Source organism: Typopeltis vanoorti, chromosome 11 (assembly GCF_054136105.1).
Source record: "Typopeltis vanoorti isolate ZY-2024b chromosome 11, IOZ_Tvanoo_1.0, whole genome shotgun sequence".
Lineage (NCBI taxonomy): Eukaryota > Metazoa > Arthropoda > Arachnida > Uropygi > Thelyphonidae > Typopeltis > Typopeltis vanoorti.
Window position 1 is genome coordinate 80961117 of NC_143559.1, and position 24693 is coordinate 80985809.

At 34.0% G+C, this 24693-nt stretch overlaps 1 protein-coding gene across 1 annotated transcript in view; it reads right to left on the reverse strand.

The window, feature by feature from the left end:
* Nucleotides 1-4699: 4699 nt before the first annotated feature.
* Nucleotides 4700-24693, reverse strand: part of LOC150101787 (actin nucleation-promoting factor WAS-like) — a 112846-nt gene continuing 92852 nt past the window's right edge. The window contains exon 12 of the mRNA XM_090400881.1: nt 4700-4924. Within this exon, the coding sequence (XP_090257007.1) occupies nt 4866-4924 (59 nt within the window). The 3' untranslated portion in view covers nt 4700-4865. The remainder of the gene's footprint in view (nt 4925-24693) is intronic.

The window sequence follows — 24693 nt, forward strand, 5'->3', positions numbered from 1 at the left end:
TATCAGCTAACACCCCCTCCCCCAAGCTGAGAGTAACTGGAAAATTATGCAAAAAATAAGAGAATTTTCAACAAATATTGCAACTGTTATTTAAATTACCTAACTGATTTATGTTTTTCAAATGTTCATAATCTATCTTTATTTTTGTTTATTTCTAATGTTTCAAATGCAGTTCTAAAAGAAAAATTTTCAAAAATATTACTTAAAGATTTTTCTTTTTGTATTTCATTTTAAATATTTAAAAACGTTTTTTTTTTGAAATTTCTAGGAAAAATAGCAACCTTACCAAGCCTTTTATTTTTCAGTATTAAATACTGTCAGTGTATAATAATACTTTTCACCATTTGCTCCATATAACTAATTTCACTTATTAATGGCAGGCTTTTCAAACCATCATCAGTTTAAAAGGTTTGAGTGGATTAAAAATTACCATGTTCAGTCTCTAGAGCAGAATTTCCAGATCATCTAATCCTCAGCCAGTCCATTAATGTGTTACAGGTTTATAACCTTTTATGAGTGGAAGTATAATAATAAAAGAAAGATGACTTCATATGAAAGAAACTCTCATATGTGAATGAGAATTTTTAATATTAATTTTATTCATTAGTAATTTTAATGAATTACTTAGCTCTCGTTATAACACTATAACTGACATTTTTAATTATGTTAAGCATTACTGTTAAAAATAAAAAGATGGCATGGCAGAAAACAGATGTATAGCAAATTATTTACTACACTGTACTCAGGATTGCATTATTCCTGGTTCCAATTTGGGTTAAGGATGAGGATGCACATAGATTTAATTCAAAGATTGCATTAATAGTTTTCAAGTTTTCAATGGGGGGGAGAGAAGAAAAAAGAGTCAGAAAAATCAAATATTCAAAGTCAAAAAGGATATGGATATGCATATTTTGACAACTGTTGAAGAGTGCAAAAGAAATGTTTTAACCATCTTAAACTCCTAGAAGTAATATCAAAATATGATCCAATATTTAATGATTCATTATATAAAATTTAATGAAAAAATACAAAAATTAAATAATTTAGACCATTATTCAAGCATTTATTTTTAACATTCCTCTGTTGTCTTACAATATTATAACAAATGCAAGATCATGCAAAAGAATTTCTCTTCTAATGCAAAAGTTATTTTTTTAGTGAAGGAAATAAATCTGGAGTAATGTTAAGTGATGTTCCAGAGCCACATGGAAATCTTATAACTATTGGTAAAATTCTGATATCAGTATTGCTACTTTATTATTTCACTCATGGTTTCCGATGTGAAAAGCAATTAAATCATTATTTATACATAATGAGAATCATAACAGCAGAATGCTGTTTTTTGCCAATTTAACATCATTACCATAATTGACAATGAAAGAAGAATTAAATTATTATCTATTAGTAATTTTTTTCTGAGTGCAAATATGTTTATGCACATAAACTTGCATCACTCCACTGCTTTATATGATGTATAATTTTAAACTTTTTAAATTTCCAAATTTCAGCATCTTCTGATAAAAAAAACTGCTCCTCCACAAGGATAATATGTCTCATCCTGGATTTTAAGATAGGTAAAACAATAAATGAATATAGTAAGGAGATCTGGTAGAAAACACCAATTACAATTATATTTGAAAATCCATAATTATATTTATGTTTTTTTTTTCTTTCACATTTATGAATAATGACAGTTAAAACACATGTATCCCCCACCCTAAAAAAACACACTAAATTGGTCCACACAAAACAACATTAATATTATTTCCATTATCAGCATTGGTAAAACAATTTAATTTTCAGATTTCAGAAACAGATTCTTGATAAGTCTATGAAGATCAAGAATGCTTATATAAATCAAGGGCAAGCATATATGAAAGTGGGGCACAATTACATTAATGGGACATCTGTACAATGATGATGTTTTTATTTTTAAGTTAATGATTTTTCTCTCCACTGAAACATATTTACAACAATGAGATCTGATAATTCTAAGAAAATAGCAATTTTTGTCTCCATTCATTAGAGAGATATCAAGCACAAAGTATTTGTCAAAAAATTACTAAATATTCATCTTTCTACTTGTAAAATGTGCAGATACTATACTCATTTGAAGAACTTTGAGCCTTGTTTCAAATATATGAACAGCTAAATAAGTAGACAATGCTATTCAACTAAGCTAATTTCATTAAACTAATCTAAAGAAAGGCACTAGGAACCTACCAAATGTACACCTACTCTGACTAGAATTCAGTATAAAGTACTTTTCAATTTTCAGAACTGTATAATTTATAACATTTTAGAATAATTTACTCTGTACACTATAGATGATACATTTATATAAACAGAGTATTCCAACTAAATATATTAGAAAATTTATTTCTATGCATAAGAGTCTGAGATAATCTTCTGCCATGTCTGTATTATATACCTGAAGTTTATATATAGGAAATGAAATTAGTGAACATACTTTGAATTTTGGAGAAAGAATCAGTTTATCTGAAAACCAAAATTTTCATAATTAGAGTAGCATTTATATTATGTCACATTATATTATGTTTCACAAGTAGTAATCAAGCACTTAAAATATACAATTTTTTTTTACCATTTTTAATGAATTGCTTCAGTATATAGAATAGCAATATACATGGCAAATAAGACTTTCATAGATTCTAATTATAATTAGAATTATAGTTTACCTGTATATATATATTTAGTTCTGATTATTGTAAAATTTCTACTAAAATGCATTATAGTTATCTAATTTTAAGATGACAATGAATATTTCTGTTGTTTTTCATTCTTTGGAATCAAAAGTTAGATAATTATCTTTACATTAAGTAGCTACATGTTTATAAATAATAACAATACATACATACACTGGTAAGTTTCATATATGTATCAGACTAATATTAACAAGGAAAATAAAAACATTTTTAAAAATATTATGTTACTATTTTTCATATTTAAGATACTAATTAGAAAGGATGCTGTGCTGATGAGCTAAGTGTAACATGTTGACAAAGATAAAAACAAAACAAAACTCATTATGATAAGAAGATGCAAGCTATTAAATTGCTACTGGAAGTTACACCATTTTCAAGATGGAACATAACACAGACAAAACATAAATTAATAATGACTACTGCTGTCAACCAGCTGTGCTAATTTGTTGCAGCCATTTAAAACAAACTCCTCTGGAAAAGGCACTTTGTTATATGGCTGGCAAATGGAATATATTTATCCATAATTGCTTTCAACAAACACATCCTTTAAATGTTTTTGTAAAGTTTTCAATAGTATAATGTCAAAAACTGTTCCTTTGGCAATCACTAAACAGTTCTCATTGCCATTCTGATTACATGCATCCAAAGCTTATTTTAATCTTAAATACAGATGAGTATTTGAATGAAATATGATACTGTTAATCTTAAAAGTTATATGTCAGGACATGGTTTTAAATCCTAAACAAAAACATATGTTTTTGACTTCCTCCACACAGACTAGCATGATCAGACTTCCTTCTCCAGAATGCAAATTTCAATGCAAAATTCAAGTCTGTGACTGGTAGTGTAGATAACATTTAGTAAGACAGACGTTTATGTCTACAGATGCACAATGACTACAAAAGCAATATTAAATTAATTTTTTTTTTACCTAAACAGACTTTCAATAAAATAACAAATGTTAAATTTTTCATTTTTAATTATTTTTCAAGAAAAATAAAAACTTATTTGTATGAATGGCTCACAAAGTGAAAAGTTTCAGATGTTAGAAAAGTAACCATGTTTTAAACTATAACTGGATAAAAATTGAGTAGAAAATACCAGCTTTAACACTGTAGGTTATATTTCATAAAAACATCAATGTTCTACATCTGTCAGTTACGTGATAAATTTATTTTGTAACATTTTACCACATAACAATTATGCTGACTCATCACATAATTATCTCTAGTAGAATGCTGTTAAACTGGCTTACTGAAATACTTAAAACTTAACTGAACGAATACAAAAGAACACTTTGTTTCAATTCAACCCAATAAACTTTTATAGTAGTGGATGAAAAACTACCAGCATATAAAACTGATCAAAACTATTCAGGAAAACCATAAGCATGCTCTCAAAACACGAAACAGAAAGCAAGTATTACACCAGTAGTACTTGCTTTCTATTATCATATCCATATATTTAACCTTAAAGTTCTCTACAAGGATATGCATAATTATTCCAAGTCAATTTCAAAAGTTTAGCAAATGGCATAGCTAGGATATTTTACATTACCAACCATTCTCAATTTATGAAATCATTGAACATAAGCTTAAGTCATTTTCCTTTAAAAATATATATAATTTACTTAAAAATCACACAACAAAATGAGTTTAAAAACTCATTTTCTATAATAAAATCATTTCAATACTTAAATTTACATTTTTTCATAAAATACAGTGGTGTAAAAAAAATGCATATATACAAAATAACTTTAACATCTTTCTTCTGAAGTGGTATTTGACATTGATTAACAAGTGAAATGTAAAATGCTTAATGAAAGCATTTGCTAAAGTTTTTTTTTTTCCTCCCTTTGTTTTTAATAACATTTCACTTAAGAATTCATTTCTCTCTTCTGCATGTGGACGTAATTCATGATGCATTCACTGGAAGTATGGATACACATAGCTGAATAAAAAATAAAAATTGGTCATTCCTTTCTTTCCATCTATTAACCAACAAGGGAGGTTATGAACATTTATACAAATGAGTTATAGGAAAAACATATCGGTAATGTCATTTAACATACAACTATTCTGAACAGTTTCCATGGTGCAATAGTTTTTGAAAATATGAGCATGCTTAGATATAAAGGAACTAATCTTCCCAGTCTTCCTCTTCTTCGTCTTCCTCATCATCATCACTTCCACTTTCATCTGAAAGTAATTATGAAAATCCATTATATCCTCCAATAAAAAATGTGTTATTAGTCTTTCAAAACTACCCTCCCCCTTGCACTTCTACACACACACACACACAAATAATGAATGGAATATCACTGCAAACAACAGATTTACATACTAATAATAAAAATTTCTTATAAAGTAGCTGGAATTGAATGACAGTCAACCAGAAATGCTCAAAAATGGAGGGAGAAAAGTTTTACAGTGACTACACAGCAAAATTTAGAAGGTCTGGTCAGAAAATTGAATTCCAAATGGAATAGAGCCAGTTTTATGCACACAGATGATAGCTATTGTTGCAATTTGTTTTGGTGATGGCTGCCAGTTTTATGCACAGATGATATGCTATGCACTAGCATAGCATATCATCTGTGCATAAAACTGGCTGCCATCACCAAGACAAATTGCAACAATAGCTAACTGACAGCACTTCCATAATATAATCACTAACAATATTCAGTAATGCCCTATGGTTGGAAAAACCTGCGTTTGAATGAAGTTCCATGTAGAATGCAAGAACCTTTAACATCTTTTTAACTGAAGGTAAGTTAGCTAGTCTCATGTGAAGATGGCAGTTTTCCTTGCAAAATTAGGTTTTTCATCATACAGAGCAGACAAACTGATCGGAGAAAATACACACAATCAGCAGATACAGTATTCACCATATTATCAGAGCATTAATTAGGTTCATTTGGGGCCAATTACTTAGCTTTAACAACTGTTGAGTCTAATCTAATACATTAATGTGAAGTGAATCAGATAACCTACATCCTAATATCTGAAATATTACTGAATGTATTAGATGTAATACTGCCAAGCACACATTTGTAGAGACATTAAAACTGCCTACCCAGACTACAAGAATCTCTTGCTTTGCACGGTTGATGTATCCAATAAAAATAGTGTGTAGGTAAAAAATGTGTTAATAATACACAGTGAAAAATAACTCAGCCATAAAATTTCAAAATCTTTATAAACTTAAAAAAAAAAAACATTTATTTTAAATGCCAATATTTGAAAAAGTTAGTTTGCAATGGCTTTTCATTTTCTCGTGGGTGTATGTATGTCTTGCAGTAACAGCTCATAGGTTTGTCTGCATTTCAGCAGACTTGCATAGGGTGATCCAGATTAGGGTTAATATCTATAAGTTGTTTTAAAATTTCAATAACTTTAAACAATGATTCAAATTCTTTTAAAATTATGTCCATCTTATTCTTCATATGAACGTTGTTCATCGAAGTTAATGAGATTATCATCATTAACTTCCACAAACAACGTGCATATTAATTATTAAATTCACATTCTTCTGAATGCGAGTTTAATAATCCTGAACAGCTAATGAACGGGGCAAGAGTTCATAGTGTTGCCTCATTTAGTCCACAATCACATGGAAGTTTGCTTTCTTATCACTGTACTCTTATCTCTTAATTCAAGTTTTGTTCTAAAGTGATAACTTTTCACTTTTTATTATTGGCACTCAGTATTTCACTCTTTTTTTTTTATCCATAGTTAAAGGATACATTTTTAATATAAAAATGTTTACATAAGGCAGGAGATAGTCAACACATGCTTATTTAATGGTGGCTTGACACAATTCTTATTCTAGTCACACTATGTATATACATTTGCATGTCCACACTGTTATGAAGTCATGTGCAGCATTTAAGATTATTAAAAAAAAAAAAACTCTTTTCAAAATTATACAATGATGGCAAGTTGGTTTATAATTATTCAAAATTATAAAACAATTCACCATGAATTAGTTCCAGGTATATAAATCTTTGCATTCAAAATTTGCTTTACATAAATTGTTTGGTTTTTGCACCCAATGACTGAATTATAAACAGGGTTACCATGTATTTTCTGCAATGGAAAATTTGGAACAGGATGTTAGAACAATGTATTTAGTTACATACTTTGTTTGATGCTACAATAAAACTGTTTTGCTTGCATGTATGCAGCTATAGTGTGTCTACGTGAGGAGAGAGAGATGTTTTTCACTATGCAAGGTTGTTTTCATTTCAATTGTTTCTAATTACACTAACTGTCACAAAATATAGTACATACTCTAACTGTCTGCATACTGTATTTAGCAATATAATAACAAACATGAACCAGGACCAGCATGAACAAAAAATGTTAAGTGAATTTTTAATCCATGTTAAATATACTGTGGTATCAATTTCTTAAAAGTATTAATTTGAAAAGCATGTTGCTAAAAATATGTAAAGTGAAGAATTCCTGTATCATAAAATGTATCACAGATGCAGGTATTTTGTATAGACAACAATTTTCTGTTATATGCTGATAATACTGATTAGCTAACCACTCAACTAATCATCATAAGCATGGATATACATGATTGTCTTTAGATGGAAGATGACTTTCATTGCCCAATGTGAAACTGCCTCCTTGCTTATGGAAGGCTAAAGTGGCTTGAAAAAAAGTTATGTTTTGTCTGCAGGGTTTCTAGACAAGATAAAAAAATGAATAAAAAATACAAAAACACTTATAAAAATTTAATAAAAATAATAGAAAAAAAATCCTTAGTCCACCCATGATACTAATGTGCTATAGGTTTACAATTTTTCATGAGAGTCACATAAAAAAAAAGTCTGTCATGAAGTATTCACTTTATGAGTATTATTTCTATAAAATATTAATTCATGTACAACATACAGATTAGAAGGGTGCTTAAGGGTCAATGCTGTATAACTGGGAAGAGACCTCCAAGTAGTCTTTTGGAAAATGCGGAGAACCAACAAGGGCTTCTGACCTAACATCCAATCCTCACCTTCTTGTGGTGCAGCCTGCTAGGTATCTGCCTGAATGCTAAAACAAATGAGGATGGGCTGGCAACTTGGAATTTAGCTGACCAAATTGCATTCTTACTGGCTTAAACCACAATGTAAAATGATGGTATCACATGACAGAATTTCATGCTAGTTTGAGCATCACCTGATTAAATAAGGCCCTCCCCCTGTTTTCATCAAAGAACCAAGGCAATTGCAAAGTCTGCTATTGGCACGAACCTGCAATACGTCCCAACTTGACATCAGTAGAGCTCAGGATTGGTGCTATCAACATAAGAGGCATCACTAGAAAAGAAATCGAAAGTGACAGGGGAATTAAAAAAGTATCAGATGAACATAACAGGTGTGACTAAGATGAAGAAGACAAGAACAGGTAAGATCTTTTTAAGCAACGAATACAAAATGTTATATTCAGGCAATAACAATCAGGGAAAAGAGGGAGTAACTATAGTATTCAACACTAAATATGAGGATAATCTTGAATGGCAGGAAATATCAAGTAGAGTGATGTCGACAAATATCACAATGGGAAACTGGATAATGAGACTTATTTGTGCCTATGTAAACCTTCTATGTTCTTACTGAAGAACATAGAAGGTTTGCATAGTTCCTTCCCATAGAAGGTTCATAGTAGAACCTTCTATGTGCCCATAGAAGGTTCTAATGAAAAGTTAGTCCTTCTTGGGGATTTAAACAGCAGAGTAGGAAATGATTACCAACATACAGAAATATTTTGAAAAAATTTGGAGAAAAGCATAAGGTTAATAATAGTAGTAAATGTCTGCTGGATTTCTGTTCAGGACATGGGTTAGTTATTACTAATACCATGTTCCAACATAAAAATATACACAAATTCACATGGAGAGAAGATGCAAGAAATAAGAAAGTCTTATTGACTATGTTATAGTTGATAGCAATGTTTTTCTACTAGTTCAGGACACAAGAGTATACAGAGGATTTGAAATAGAAAATGATTACTATTTAGTTTTCAGCAGGATACAATTGAATTTCATATTGACAAGAAGAGTGTGTAAGAAAGTTTTCAAACAAATCAAAGTTGAGCAGCTTTCAGAGGTGAACTGTAGACTCAAATACACAAACATCACTGAAGAAAAAATGAAAGAGTTTGAAAACAAGAACCAAACTTTGGAGATTCAGTGGCAAACCCTGAAGAAAGCATCGACTGATTCAGCAAGAGATCTGTAAGGATAGAAAAATCAGACCTCCATGGAAGTTAAAGAGGCAGTCAAGGAAAAGAAGAAGGCATATGGAAAGTTCCTGCCAGGTAAGTCAGCTTGTGCTCTTAAGAGAATACAGAGAAAAATGTAAGAAAGCAAAGCACTACATGAAACTAGCTAAACAAAAGTTATGGGAAGACTTTACTAAGAACATTGAAAATAAATATCAGGAATACATATGCCTACTTGAAGTAGAAAAAGTAATCAAATATGGAGGTATAAAAGTTTGACAGTAGATGCATTGCATAATTCAGAAGGCCTGATCAGAGGAATGAATTTTGAATGATTGGAGTGGAGCTCTCATAGTACTCATCTATATAAAGAGAAATAAAACTAAATGTCAAAATTACAGAGGTATTTCCCTAATGATTGTTCCATGTAAGATTTATGCTAGTATACTTGAGAAACGGCTAAGAACAATTGTGGAAGGAAAGCTTGGTGAAGAACAAGCTGGATTCAGGCCAAATAGAGATTGTTAGGATCAGAATTTCACTTTAAGACAAATATCTGAGAAATCTTGGGAATATAACAAGGATCTGTATTTAAGTTTTGTTGATCTGGAAAATTGAGAATGGGATAGCTGATACTGAAGAGATAGTTCAGGAAAGAACCCTGTTAATGACAGAATATTTTGTATTAGACTTAAGGCTAATCTTATCAATGTATCAACTGTGGTAGTTTATACATCCCACAGATAGGCCTGACGAAGAGAGTGAGGAATTCTATGAAAACCTACAGACTGTTAAGGAGAGATGTACTTTACATCTTAGGGGACTTGAATGCAAAAGTGGGAAAGAGTATGAGAGTTAGGCCTGAGTGTTGAATGTTCACTGGGTGAACATAACACCTGTGGTGAAATAGTTGGAATTTGTCCATGCTAAGAGATTAGTTATTACCAATACCTGCTTCTAGAAACACCCACAACAGACCTATACTTTAAACATCGAACACTGATAGGTCAAGGCTTCAAAACTTCTATACCACCATACTTAAGCATTTCTGGTCAAATATCATCTTCTCCAGTTGCCTTTCAGCATTTCAAGTATTTTTCACCTGAACTACAGATATGTAGTTCAGGTGAAAGCTGCTCTTTGCACTCCTTGTGAAAATTTTCTATGGTTCTGTCACTGCTTGTTTCATTTAACAGTCTTTCAAAGTAATTACTCCAGACATCTAAGATAGCCTTATCTTCAATTTTCATGTCACCTTTATCATCTTTGATATCTTTTACAGTACTCTTTCCTCCACTTATAAGTTTTTTCAACAGAAGATTCGGCTACCTTCCTGGTATTTATTTTCTGTGTTCTTACCAAAGTCATCCCACAACTTTCTGTTTAGCTACTTTTATACACAGCTTAGCTCTCTTACATTTCTCTGTATTCTTTTAGGGCATCTGCCAACTTATTTGCTAGTAACTTTTGTTATGCTTTCTTCTTTTCCAAGACTGCTTCTTTAATTTCTTGGTGTTCTTATTTTTCTATCCTTGCAGACAACTTCACCACATACCTCCCTAGCTGAATTAATCAATGTCTTCTTCAAAGTTTGCCACTGAGAGTCCAAGGTTTGGTTCTTGTTTTCAATTTGTTTCATTTATTTTTTTCAATAATGTTTGTATAATCAAGTCTACAATTTACTCGTAAAAGCTGCTCAACTTTAATTCTTTTTAAAACTTTCTTACATACTGTTCTTTTCAATGTGATATCCATTTTTATCTTGCTTAGTACTAAGTAATGGTCACTTCCAGTTTCAAATCCTCTGTACATTCTTGTATTCTGAACCAGCATGTTGATATCATTATCAACAATGACATAGTCAATGAGGCTTTTCTTATTTCTTGCATCTTCACTCCATGTGAACTTGTGCACATTTTTATGTTGAAACATGGTATTAGTAATGACAAGTCCATATCCTGAGCAGAAGTCCTATAAATACCATGATTATTAGCTTTCTCCTTTTCTCCAAATGTTCCTATATGCCAGGTTGGATTCAATTCCTACTTTGCTCTTCAGATTTCCAATAAGGACCACTTTTCCATTTTCTTTATGTCAGTTCTCTGTTCTAATGACTCAAAAAATTCCTCCACTTCTTCCTTGAAAGAATCTTCTGTGAGACCAGAGGCACAAATAAATTTCATTGTCCATGTCTCCATTTTGAAGTTTGTCCATATAACTCTACTTGAAACTGCTTTCCAATCAAGAAATTTATCTTCATGTTTGGTGTTGAATTCTATTGCTACTTCTTTCCTTTTCTTGATCATTATTGCCTGAAAATAACATCCTATGCTTATTATTTACTAAGATCTCACTTATTTTCATGTTTTTTGTCTCAGTAATGCCAATTATGTCCATGCGGTACTTTTCCAATTCTTCTGCAAGTTCAATTTCTTTTCAATTAATACTCCTTATACTGATGGTCCCCATCTTATCAGTTCTTCTGATGTTGGATTTATTCTTCTTCTTCTTCGAGATGTTGAGTTGGGGCTTGTTCCAGTAGCTGACTTTTCACTGTTTGCCCTGGTTCTCTGACAAAAACAGTGGGGGGGACCTTGTTTAACCAGGTGATACCCCAGCTGGCATGAAATGTCATTATGTTGTAACATCATAAGAATTTGTGGTTTAAGCCAACAGATAGTACAATTTGGTTGGCTAAGTGCCAGATTGTCAGCCCATTCTTGTTCGTCTAGTAACAAGTAGATAACTACTAACAGGATGTGAAGGTGAGGATTGGATATCAGGTCAGATACCCCAGTTGGTTCTCTGCATTCCTGAAAGGCAATATAGAGGTCTCCTCTCCATTATTTGACTTTGACCCTTAAGTGATCCTTACATGAAATACTCTATCAGTTTATTTATAACAGATGAAAAATTTTGCAGTTAAAAGCTTTCATTTTAAATAAAAATATTTAATATACTGTTCACAGGAAAGATATGCTATGATTGAGTGAACTGTACTGTACCCCCTGAATGGCCCAGCACGTACCCACGGCAGTACATGTACCACTGGTTGAGAACCAATGTACTAAGGCATAACCGATCCTTCACAAAGCCATGTTGTCTCTTATATAGTATCATATTTTTATCCACCCATTCTTGAATTCTCTTTTTGACCAATTTTTCCAGTACTTTTACCACCACACCTGATCTATACTGATTGGTCTATAATTTGCTGCTGTGGTCTTAGATCCTCTGTTATGCAAGGAAATTATTTTGCCCTCTTTGCACTCCCTTGGAGCTCTACTAGAGATGAGACTTAAATTAAAGAGGCCTAGTCAAAGGTATTGCCAGTTTCCTTGCACATTCTCACAAAACCCAAGCTGATATTCCATCCAATCCCACAGCTGTATTTAAATTGAGATTCTGCACTATTCTAAGAACCTCCAATTCATCCACCTCACCTCTATTTCCACATCAGTGTTAGTAACATATGTTAAAGCAGTAACCTCACTTGGATGATATACCCTTCCAAAGAGGTTACTCAGTAACTCAACTATCACTCATTAAGGTTAATCCTTCCATAGTCATTCTTCCACTTGCTTGTCAAGTAACAAAAGAACTCTTTGGGATTTCCTTTGGCCTATTCAGCTAGATTCTTCTTATAATCTGATTTTGTCTTCCTTGCTATGCTGGTCACCTTTCTTGCCTGAGCCTTGTACTGTTCACGAGTTTGCTAGTCACTTTTTTCCTAATACCCTCCACAGCATTTTCTTCTGCAGCTCATTAAGTTAAGCATGAGCTGCAGAACAAATCCTATCTGATTAACACTCCTTGCCTTAGGTATACAATTTAATATTGTTTCTTCTAGATGATCCTTAACTATCTTTCATGCACTACTAACACAGAACCCTCTTACCTTGCAGTGTTTTATGCCATGGCACAAATTTAAGCATCCTCCTAAGCTTGTCATAATCACCTGCCTTGTAGTTTCACATATACCCCTTCTTGAAAGAATATTCCTTATGTTTTACAATCTCCTAAGTCAAGACCACACGGTCATTTTTACCAATCAGAGGCAATGTGGCCACAGTGGTTATGGATAGCTCTTCTGATTCTATGACCAAGTCCAATACTCTCACAACCCTAGTACCCTCTGTCACATGCTGCCTCAAGTAATTATATCTCTGTATTATGGAATTATATAAATTCCATTTCATTCCCGCCATGTGATCTTATTTCCTTCCAGTCTATAGCTCCATAGCTATAGGTGAGTTCAATCAATTGAACTCACCATAATAATCACTCCACCTGTACTCATACTAATTTGTCAATGCATATCTTCCAGATCTTATGTGGAACCTCCTGGCCTATAATAACAACTAACTGCATATTTTGTCTTGATCTCACACCAGACTGCTTCAAATGAACAGACACCCTCTAGCCTATCTTCTATTCTTTTTGGCTGCAATTCCTATCTTTGCTATCTTCCCTGAAAATACTAAATCCTTTACATTCTATCCTTGTAATGACATCATCTGTTAGCCAAGTCTCACTGATGCCTATAACTTTTGGTGAGGTTGCACTAACCAATGCCAACCCCCCACCCTCTTGTTCCTGATACTTCTGGCATTAGTATATAGAAACTGCAGTATTCCTTAATGCCCACCTTTACTTCCTGAATTGACTACCCTATTCAATAATTTTGCTTGAGAGACTAGTTTCCACACTTGGTTATTCTCACACTCACTTGTCTCATGGGTGTCATCGCACAAACTCCTCCTCCTGCTTCCACCCTAACTGCTTAAGTTTTCCTGAATTTGTGTTTCAGATTTTGAGTTTTGTTAGATGCAGTCTATTATCATTATGCAAATCCTTCTATGAGTTTGCCTCTATCACAGCATGACAATCTTCAACCTCTTGCTCCTCAATTTTGCTTCTAGCAACTCCTTTACATTCTCCCCCACAGAATACTCTCACCTCTCAAACCATTTGTGTCAACCAAGTCAATCAGTTCTTTCGCCCTAACATTTTGCAGCCAAATGGCATGACTATTACGTGAATTTTTGCACCAGGGAAACACCTAGATGTAGTAATTTTTCTGTGTGTGTGTGTAAGAAGGAGAAAAGCAACACAATCATAAATAACACATTTTTATTCACTTCCATTATGCATTCATGGGCTGTACTGTTCAATGTTCTGCCCTTACTGTATGCCAAACTGCATCCTTCGCACGTGTGTTCAATAGCAGAACAAAGCTGGTCAGGACTGATGCTGCTCACATGCTGTCTTTCAGCGCTGACAAGTTATCAGGATGATTCCAATAAACCCAGTCTTTGAGAAATCCCCAGAGCCAAAAGTCACAATGTGCTCAGATCAAGTGAACGAGGCAGCCATGCAGTGGGACACATGCCTGATCACTCTGGCTTCCGTGAAATGTTCTCAAAGAACCTCCTATACGGATCAACTCACGTGTGAAAATGAATTCAGTCATGAAAATGATAATCTATGCATAGATGTAGTGTAGAACATCAAAATTGTTTATCATATTACAATACCTCTCAGCAGTAACTGAGCAGATCACAGGACCCAACTGGCAAATATTTCTAATTTCCTTATTGGATCATCCAATGATATAAACAAAGCTGTAAATCTGCACCAAACAGTAAAACTTTAGATGAATGCAAAGGAATTTGTTGGATTGCATGCGGGTTTTGTGTTAGCCCATACCCAGTAATTGTGGGTATTCACAGCTGCATTCAGGTGAAAGTGACCCTCATCTCCCCACAAAATCATCCACGGCCATGCAGTGTCCAACTCCACTCGAGAAAGGAATGTTAAAGCGAATATCAGTCAACTTTCAAAGTCCAGCAGGTGCAACTCCTGTGTCAGGATTATCTTGAATAGGTAGAAATGCAGAATCTTCTGTAGAATTTTTCAGGCAGTTATGTAAGGCACTGCAGGAATTAATGCTGTTATTCATGGCTAGCTCCACAACGGTAGTGGCAACTTCATTTACTTATTGTGAACTGATTCATTTGTGACGTCTGCCATATTTAACTCCCAATGATTCAGTTTCTTCAAATGACTAATCATTTGTTGCAGAGCACATGGAGATAGCGGACCTTGTTGACATTTGTTCATGTGACAAAATTCACAAAGTGCAGCAACAGCATTGCAATTGTTTAGATAATACAGCCTCATGAGCAAAGCACGTTGGGGCAAAGTAAGTGACATCACTGTGGATGGTATTAACAACCAGAATGAAGGGAAAAATCCCTTCATTCTGGTAAACCTTCCTGGCACTAATTGAGTTGTGTGTTATGCAAATTCCATGCATTTGGTGTTTACAACGACACCATGTGACGAATTTTGAACTCCTATCCCCCAAGATATCACTTCTGCATGATGCACAATGTATACCTGCAGCATTTTGATCACTCAATGGCACTCTGCAAGACCTTAAACAGGGATATTTTAATTTTTTTCACACTGTACCTTAGTGTGTGTGTGTGTGTGTGTGTGTGTGTGTGTACACTTTATCTCAATCTATATTTAAGCTTCACGAATGTAATGATTCAATTTCATATTTCTTCTCAGAAATATCTATATATGTTTATGAGAGAAAATGTTTATGCTCAAAATGATAACTTTTCTTCTAGAAAAGTTTCTCAATTTTTTATGTGCTTTTATTTCTATGCACTGATCAGAAAAATAAACAACACTTAAGGAAACCACTTATCTAACAAGGTAAGTGCTATAACTCCGAGTTATGTAATATGACGTGTTGCTAATAGCAGAACCCATAAAATCAACTTTACTGAATATAACAAATACATATACAGTAAACTTAGGGTCAGAGCTGTATAACTGGGTGGAGATCACCACATAGCCTTTTAAGAAATGCAGAGAACCAACCAGGATGTCTGCCCTAATGTCCAATCCTCACCCTCTCATGGTGCATCCTGTTAAGTATTTACCTGGATACTGAATGAACAAGACTGGGCTGGAAATTTGGGATTTAGCACAACAAATTGTTCTTAATGGCTTAAACCATAATGCAAAATGATGGTACAACATGACAGAACTTCATGCTGGTGGGGTGTCACCCAGTTAAACAAAGTCACCATTGTTTTTGTCAGAGAACTAAGGGCGAACAACAAAAAGTTAGTTACTGGAAGAAATCCCGAAAGATATCTCAACTCATCAGCAAAGTTCAAGATTAGTACTGCCAACATAAGAAGCATATGAAAAAGAAATGAAACTAGCAGAAGCATTGGATAAGTACCAGGTCAAAATGATAGGTATGACTACAACAAAGAAGACAAAAGCAGGCCAGATCTTTCTAAGCAACAAATACAAAATGTTATATTTATTCAGGCACTGACAATCAGGGAAAAGAAGGAGTAGCTATAGTATTCAATACTAAATATGAGGTTAATATTCTTGAATGGCAGGCAATATGAAGAGAGATATGGGCAAATATCAGAATGGGGAACTGGTATAACAAATACATATACAGTAAACTTAAGGTCAGAGCTGTATAACTTAGTAGAACATTCTGTGAATAATACCACAGAAGGTTCTACTAAGTTTCTACTAAGGAAGAAATCAAGGAATTTTTTTGAAGAATTGGAGATGGTAGCTGACACGGTGAAAAGGAAAAGCTGTTCCTTGTTGGAGATCTAAGTAGCACAGAAGGAAATTATTACAAGATATATAGCAGGAGTGTTCAACCGGTCGATCGCGGAGCGATTTTTGGTCGATCTTTTGTAAGTAAGAATGTAAGTAATTACTGATTTGACAATTTTATTTATCATTATTTTGTATTATTTTTTAATTCGCTTTAAGTGTATTGCTATTGTTTATTTATTTTTCGTTAAAATTGTCAAATCAGTAATTTTCTTATAAGTCCAGGTAAATGAATTAATTTGGATCAGTGGAAGTCAAACAGCGAGCTGACTGAATACGATTATAAGCAAAGTGTAAAAACTCAATTGTAGCTTAAATATTAAATATTCCAAAGCACATTTACATAGCTTTTTTTACTTAGGTTAAGTCCCACGTGAATAGTATAAAAAAATAAACTTTGTTTGTCTCAGTATAGTTTGTATTACATGTTTTTGTAAATAACTCTTTTGAAGCTAACTGTATATACTGCTTTAATAAGAATATGTTAGAGTGTTAAAAACAAAGGCAATGTTTTTGTCGCCGATGCTGCTATATACAGCTTCGGCGACAAAAACATTGCCTTTGTTTAGAAAGATTGTTATTGAAACTTATATGTATGAGAAAGGCTTGCAGGCTCTAAGTGTAAATATCTCCGAAGTCAGTCAGAAAGAGTTCAAACAACTTTCCGATGGCCGGCAACTTACAATCAAAAGAAAGCGGAGGAGAACAAAAGGCGTGCTGAACTTGAAACTTAAGATGAAAGACTCATACCGATTCTTTGGGGGTTGCCAAACTTCATGCGAGGTCTCAGAGGAGGCCTAATGAAAAGGGACTGAAGCAAGCAGAAGGGGTCACGGTTCCAGAATTACTGTCAGAGAGGAGGCCGCCCAGTCCAGAGTCGCTGTCAGAGAGACTGCCCAGATCCATGTTACTTGAGAGAGGAGTTTCCTGCTTCCAGAAAGGAGCTTCTCGGTTCAAGACGTCGCTAGAGAAAGACTACTTCTAGGCCACAGACAAGGTTTCAAATTGCCGAAAGAAAGTTCTAATTGCTGGAGAAAAGTTTCCAGGCCAGGTTAATGTCAGACATTCACCAGTGTTGCATTTTCATTACAATTTGATGAATCAAACGACTTCACTGATATTGCTCAGTTAATGGTATTTATTTGCATGGTATTTCAAGATTATGCAAGTAAAGAAGAACTTTTGAAAATTATACCATTATTGGGAAGGACTAGGGGGAGAAGACATTTTTTCGGCATTTGATGAATTTGTGAAACAACACAAACTTCCACTTTTTAAACTTGTGTCTATTACTACTAATGGTGCTCCTGCAATGATAGGTAATAAACCAGGCTTCATTTCCTTATGTAAAAACGATGACAAATATCCAGATTTTTTAACATACCACTGTATTATTCACCAACAAGTACTTGTAGTAAAAGAATAAACACAAAAGATGTGGATATTACATTTAAAATTGTAAATTCTGTTTTAAAAAAAAAGCCCTGCAACGGCAGTTATTTAAATTACAGGCAGATGATGATAGGGAACTTCTGTTGTACAATAATGTTTGCTGGCTCAGCAGAAGTCAATTTTTAGAAAGATTTCTTGTATTAATTAATGATATAAAAAATTTTCTTGATGAAAAAGGAGATATTTATCCACAATTGAGTGATAAAAGATGGTTGTTACCCTTATCATTTTTAGTAGATTTCTGTATGAAATTAAGCAATTTAAATTTAGATGTTTGTTGATAGTGATGTTTTCTCCCTGGTGGAGGACACTAGAGTATACAGAGGATTTGAAATTGGAAGTGATCACTATTTAGTCTTGAGCAGGATAAAATTGAATTTCATATTGAAAAGAATAACATGTAAGAAAGTTTTAAAGCAAATAAAAGTTGAGCAGCTCTCAGATGTGAACTGTAGACTAAAATACACACAGATTATTGAAGAAAAAATGAAAGAGTTTGAGAACAGGAATCAAACCTTGGAGACTCAGTGGCAAACTCTGAAGAAAACATTGATTGATTCTGCCAGAGAGGCATGTGGTGAGGTTGTCTGCAAGGATAAAAAAAAAAACAGGACTCCCTGGTGGACGCAGGAAGTTAAAGAGGCAGTGAAGGAAAAGAAGAAAGCATATCAAAAGTTCCTGTCAAATAAGTCAGCTTGTGCTCTTAGAGAATATAGAGACAAATGCAAGAATGCTAAACACTGTGTAAAACTAGCTAAACAAAAGTCATGGGAGGACTTTGGCAAGAACATATAAAATAAATATCAAGAAGGTGGCAAAATATTCTGGAGGTTGTTGAAGAAGCTTAGGAATGGAGGAAAGAGTGCTGTAAAAGGAGTTAGAGATGATAAAGGTGACATGAAAACTGGAGAAAAAGATATCCTTGAAGTATGGAGTAATTACTTTGAAAAACTGCTAAATGAAACAAGCAGTCATGACAGCACAATGGTAAAAAAACACTGACCAGGCATGCAGTCAGGAATACATATCCATACTTGAAGTAGAAAAAGCCATCAAAGGTTTGAAATGTGGAAAGGCAGCTGGAGTAGATGATATTCGACCAGAAATGCTGAAGTATGGTGGTATAAGAGTCTTACAGTGGCTGCACTGCATAGTTCAGAAAGCCTGGACAGAGGAACGAATTCCTGATGATTGGAGTAGAGCTCTCATAGTACCCATATATAAAAAGGGAAATAAAACTGAATGTGAGAATTACAGAGGTATTTCCCTACTGAGTGTTCCTGGCAAGATTTATGCAAGTATACTTGAGAAACGGTTGAGAAGAATTGTGGAAGAAAAGCTTGGTGAAGAAAAAGCTGGATTCAGGCCAAACAGAGGCTGTCAGGATCAGATCTTCACTTTATGACAAATAGTCGAGAAAGCATGGGAATATAACAAAGATCTGTATTTAAGTTTTGTTGATTTGGAAAAGGCATATGACAAGGTGCCAAGAGAGAAGCTATTCAATACACTACAGTTATATGGTGTCAATGGGGCATTATATCAAGCAATACTTAGTCTTTTTTGAGTTGTAAGTCAGCAGTCAGAATTGAAGGAAGTACAGGAAGATGGTTTAATGTTAAATCTGGTGTGAGACAAGGATGTACATTATCCCCTCTGTTATTCATTATCTATATGGATCACATTATGAAGGAAAGTGGTATTAAACATGATATCAGAATTGGAGATGTTAATGTCAGCTCTTTGCTTTATGCGGATGATGTTATACTTCTAAATAAATCTGCTACAAGTCTGCAAGATTCTCGGACTAAATTGAATAGCTGTTGTAATAAATATGGTATGAATGTCAACAATAAAAAGACAAAGACAATGAAAATAGGCAGAATCATTGAAAATGTCAACTGTGTTGTGAATGGAGAACGTGTGGAACAAGTAAAACATTTCAGCTACTTAGGCACGATTTTTACTGAAGATGGTAAATTAAATATAGAAATAGACAACAGAATCAGCAAAGCTGGTATGGTGGGAAGTCAACTGAATAAATTCATATGGAATAAGAGAGAAATTAGTCAGAACACTAAATTAGCTGTATACAAGACAGTGTTCAAACCAGTTTTAACTTATGGATCTGAGAGCTGGGTCAGAAGGAAAACACTTGACCAAAGACTAGAGGCCACAGATATGAGAGTCCTGAGAAAGATTAGAGGCGTGAACAGATGGCATCAATGGCAATATCATATTAAAAATGAGGATATTAGGAAAGAACTTGACATTGTCAGCATCCAGGAATGCGTTAGCAGAGCTAATCTCAGGTGGTACGGTCACCTAAACAGAATGGGCAAGGAAAGATTAGCAAAACAAGTGTTCTCTGCCAGGTTGGCAGCAAAACCACCCAGTGGAAGACCAAGATATAGGTGGATTGATACGGTACAAAGTGCCTTAGACAATAGAAATATAAGATCTGATAATGTTGGAGTCTTGACAAGTAACAGACTGATTTGGAGGAAAATTGTAGATAGGAAGTTAGCAATGATATAATTTTTTCATGTAGTACTATCATATCCTGTACACCCCTTGTGGGTACATGGCAGGAATTTGATGATGATGATGATGAGTTACAAGGTAGAGATAAAAATTTAATTGACATGTTAAGTTCAATAAAAACTTTTCAACAATACTTACTTTTATTAAAGAAAAATATAAATGACTGTGAATTTAGGCATCTCTCATATGTATTAAAATTTTTTGAACAAAATCAAGAAATGCTTCGCTATGATTTAAAAGAATTTATTCGTGAAATAGAATTAGTTGAGGAAGATATAAATTCAAGATTTAAAGATTTTAATAAAACTGAAATAATTGTATCTTTTATCAATTATCCATTTCAAGAAAACTTGAACATCACAGAAATTTCAAATAAAATTAGTGGGCTGTTTGATACGAACCAAGCTGAAGTAGAACTTGAGATATTAAACATTCAGAATAGTTTACATTTAAAATCAATAAACAATGAAGTCATTTGGAAGTATGCACATGAAAAATTCCCAATATTAACTGATATTCACGAAAAATTCTGTAGTGTTTCAGATTGACATACTTGTCAGAATCCGCTTTTTCAAATATGACCATCATAAAAAATCAATTAAGAAACCAAATTACAAATGATCATTTGGATGATTGTCTGCGATTGGCCACTTCTTCATATTAACTTGATTATGAAAATATTGCGAAGTCCAAACAATGCCAAATTTCACATTAACTTTTTTTTTTTTTTTTTAAATCAACCAGCATTTCCTGTAACTTGTGAGTTTGTAATCAATCTGTAGTTTTTTTCTAACTTTGTTTTTCCAAAATAGAGAAATAAATATTTTAATTCAATATATATTTTTTTTTTGTTGTATTAAAATAATTAAAAGTGATAAATAAATTTTTAAATACACAAATGAAGTTTTTAGTTGTTTATTTGTGCGTAATGAGATATCAGGTTGGGGGAACATGATCTATATAAGAGAGTAGATCGCCGAATAACTTGTTATTGAAAACTAGCTCGTGTAGTAAAAAAGGTTGAACACCACTGATATATAGAAATATTTTATCTTATCTGTCAGAACTCCAAATATCTGTTTTTATATTTAAGTCTTCTAAGGCACTTTTTACTGTATCAATCTACCAAGATCTTTGTCTTTCTCTGAGTCTTTTATCCTGCCTACCTGGCAAAGAATACTTGTTTTGCTAATCTTTTCCTTTCCATTCTATTTAAGTGGCAATACCACCTGAGATTACCTGTTAACACATTCCTGAATACAAATATGGCAAGTTCTTTCCTAATATCCTCATTTTTTAATATGATATGATACATTTATTCATTTATTCCAGCAATTTGCTCCAGCGCCATTATCCAGTCCCTGTAGTGATTCTTAGTAAGATCTGCAAAATACCCCTCTATCACCTCTTGATTCGAAGAAAAACGCTGACCAGCGAGGAAGAGTTTAGTTTTGGGAAGAGATAGAAGTCAGAGGGAGCCAAATCTGAAGAATAGGATGGATGTTCAAACAATTCATAGTGCAGATATCTTAATTTTCCCATTGCCAACACACCTTTGTGGGCAGGTGCATTGCTGATGAAAGATGATGTTTTCTTCTGAAAGGGTCTTTACCAGGTCTTTTCTCACGAATTTTTCGTCTAGTCTGGTTAAAAGATCGGAATAATATTCCCCGGTTATTGTTTTACCTTTAAAACTTTAAAATGCCTTTAGCATACCAAAACACCGATGCCATGACCTTTCCCTTCTGAGGGAACCGACTTTGTCTTCTTAGGTGCTGAACAACTGGCTTCTTGACTGCTGTTTGGATTCTGGTGTGTAATGGTGAATCCAAGTCTCATCCATAGTAATAAATCGACACACAAAATAATTTTATTCTTGTTAAAACACTCCAAGCACTGTTCAGAGTTTTTCATGTGAGTGCATTTTTGATCTGCTGTGAGCAAGCGCAGCACCCTTCTTGTGCAACGCTTTTTCATTTGCAATTCTCCATGCAAAATATATCCTTCACATTCTTCTGAAATGCCTATAGTCTCAGCAATTTCAACTTAATTGTTGAAAACAAAGGAGAAGAGGGCCCATAAACTTTTATGAACTTCGAATGAATTTCTTTTGGCATTATACCTTCTTTTACAAAGAATTTTATAACTGCACGATACTCAATTTTATCCATTTCAAGGGATACAGACAACACTTTTGCTTCAGACAGCTGTATAAAACACACTACTTGATAGAATGATTTGCAATTTCACATGGATGCTTATGACAGATGTACCAACTTAGAAAAAAAAAAAAAAAAAAAAAAAAATCTTGCCTATAAAATGTTGCCATCTGTGGTTGAGGCCAAGAACTTTTCAGACCACCCTCGTATATGGAACCTTTAGTCTTTGATCAACTGTTCCCCCCCCCCCACCAACTCTAAGATTCATAAGTTAAAATTTGTTTCACCACTGTTTCGTATAAAGTTAGTTTAGTGTTTGACTAATTTCTCTCTTATTCTATTGACTTCCTACCATACCAGCTTTGCTAATTATGTTATGTTCATGTTTAACTTGCCATCTTTATTAAAAAGTGTGCCTAAATTACTGAAATGTTTCACTTATTTTATAGGTTGTCCATTCAGGGTGCAGCTGACGTTTTCAATGTTCCTGTTTATTTCCATAACTAGATTGAATACAGCTATTATTTATGGAATCCTGCTGACTTCTACAGGATTTACTTAGGAGTATAACATCATCCATGTTGTATTCCTCTGCTGTTATATTCAGTATAATAGTACACTGTAATATGCAGAGGAAATTCCTCCATAATTCTCACATTCAGCTTTATTTTCCTTTTATTATACACAGTCTTGCTGTAAATTTCTGTTAGTACACTGTATGTAGCCACATTTGCCTGTTTATCAGTAGAGAGAGAGAGAGTTGTCTGGCTGTACACAGCTTAACATGCAATGGGGAGATTATGAAAACTGTGTAGCTGTAATAGTACTTCACAAAGATGGAATACAGCCACCTGCTATTTTCAACATGCTAAAAAAAGCACTTGGGATCAGGATGTTTGTGTATCAGACTATTAACTGTTATAACAATACAGAAGACGTATCTGACTGCCAAAGAACAGGTCACCATATTGCATTAAAATGCAACAGCTTGTGAGGGCTTCTGAAGGCACCTCAGCCGTAATCCTGTGAGAATGCAGAAAATGATGTCATACATATACTAAGTGATGACCTGGGGGGGGGGGGGCTAACATCATTTTATGGGTGCTTACTAATCACAGCTTATTCAGCAGATTGTGATGAAATCAAAGGCACTTCTCTAGTGGTAGTATACAAAGAAACAGACACAGAGATATTTTCTTCACAGATGAGATTTTCATCATTGAAGAGTTGTTTAACTGCAAAAAGGATCAGGTATATGCCCCAGATGGTTGCAAAGCATGTGCCATAGCACCCAGGATTCAGAGAGGTTATCACCCTGTGTCAGTGATGGTTTGTTGAGGGGGGGGCATATAAGGAGTATCCAAGTTGCATTTCTGTGAGAAAGGGGTCAAAACCTATGCCAAAGTATCAAGACAGTGCTGGAACCTGTGGTATGGCCCATGAACACCTTGTTTTGTGGTAGATAGTGGACCTTCCCCTGTGCAAGGCAAGGACAACACAACAGTGGTTGGAGGTGAATGTGCCTGACCACATATCACAACCTGAATTGGCCATCTGGAAGTCCTGATCTGAATCTGGGCTTGAGAAAGTAGCCTGCAAGAAACAACATCTCACCAACCTGAAGGTGGATTTGGAGCAAGCAGTGGCAGCATTTCCAGTGGATGGTGTGCATGCCACCATTGATATATGGCTTCGCAGACTTTGTCCGTGTGTGAAGGCAAATGGGGGTACATTTTGAACACTGAGTATTGCTATGTGACGTTGTGCTGAAAGCTGTCAATGATTTACTTATAGATTAAAGGTTTATGTGATGTTCAAGTTGTAACAGTATTTATGGCTCAACTAGGTAGATGGGGTACTGTGAAAGCTGTACTCAAATCATCACCTGGAATATGACCCCTATGATTAGGCCAT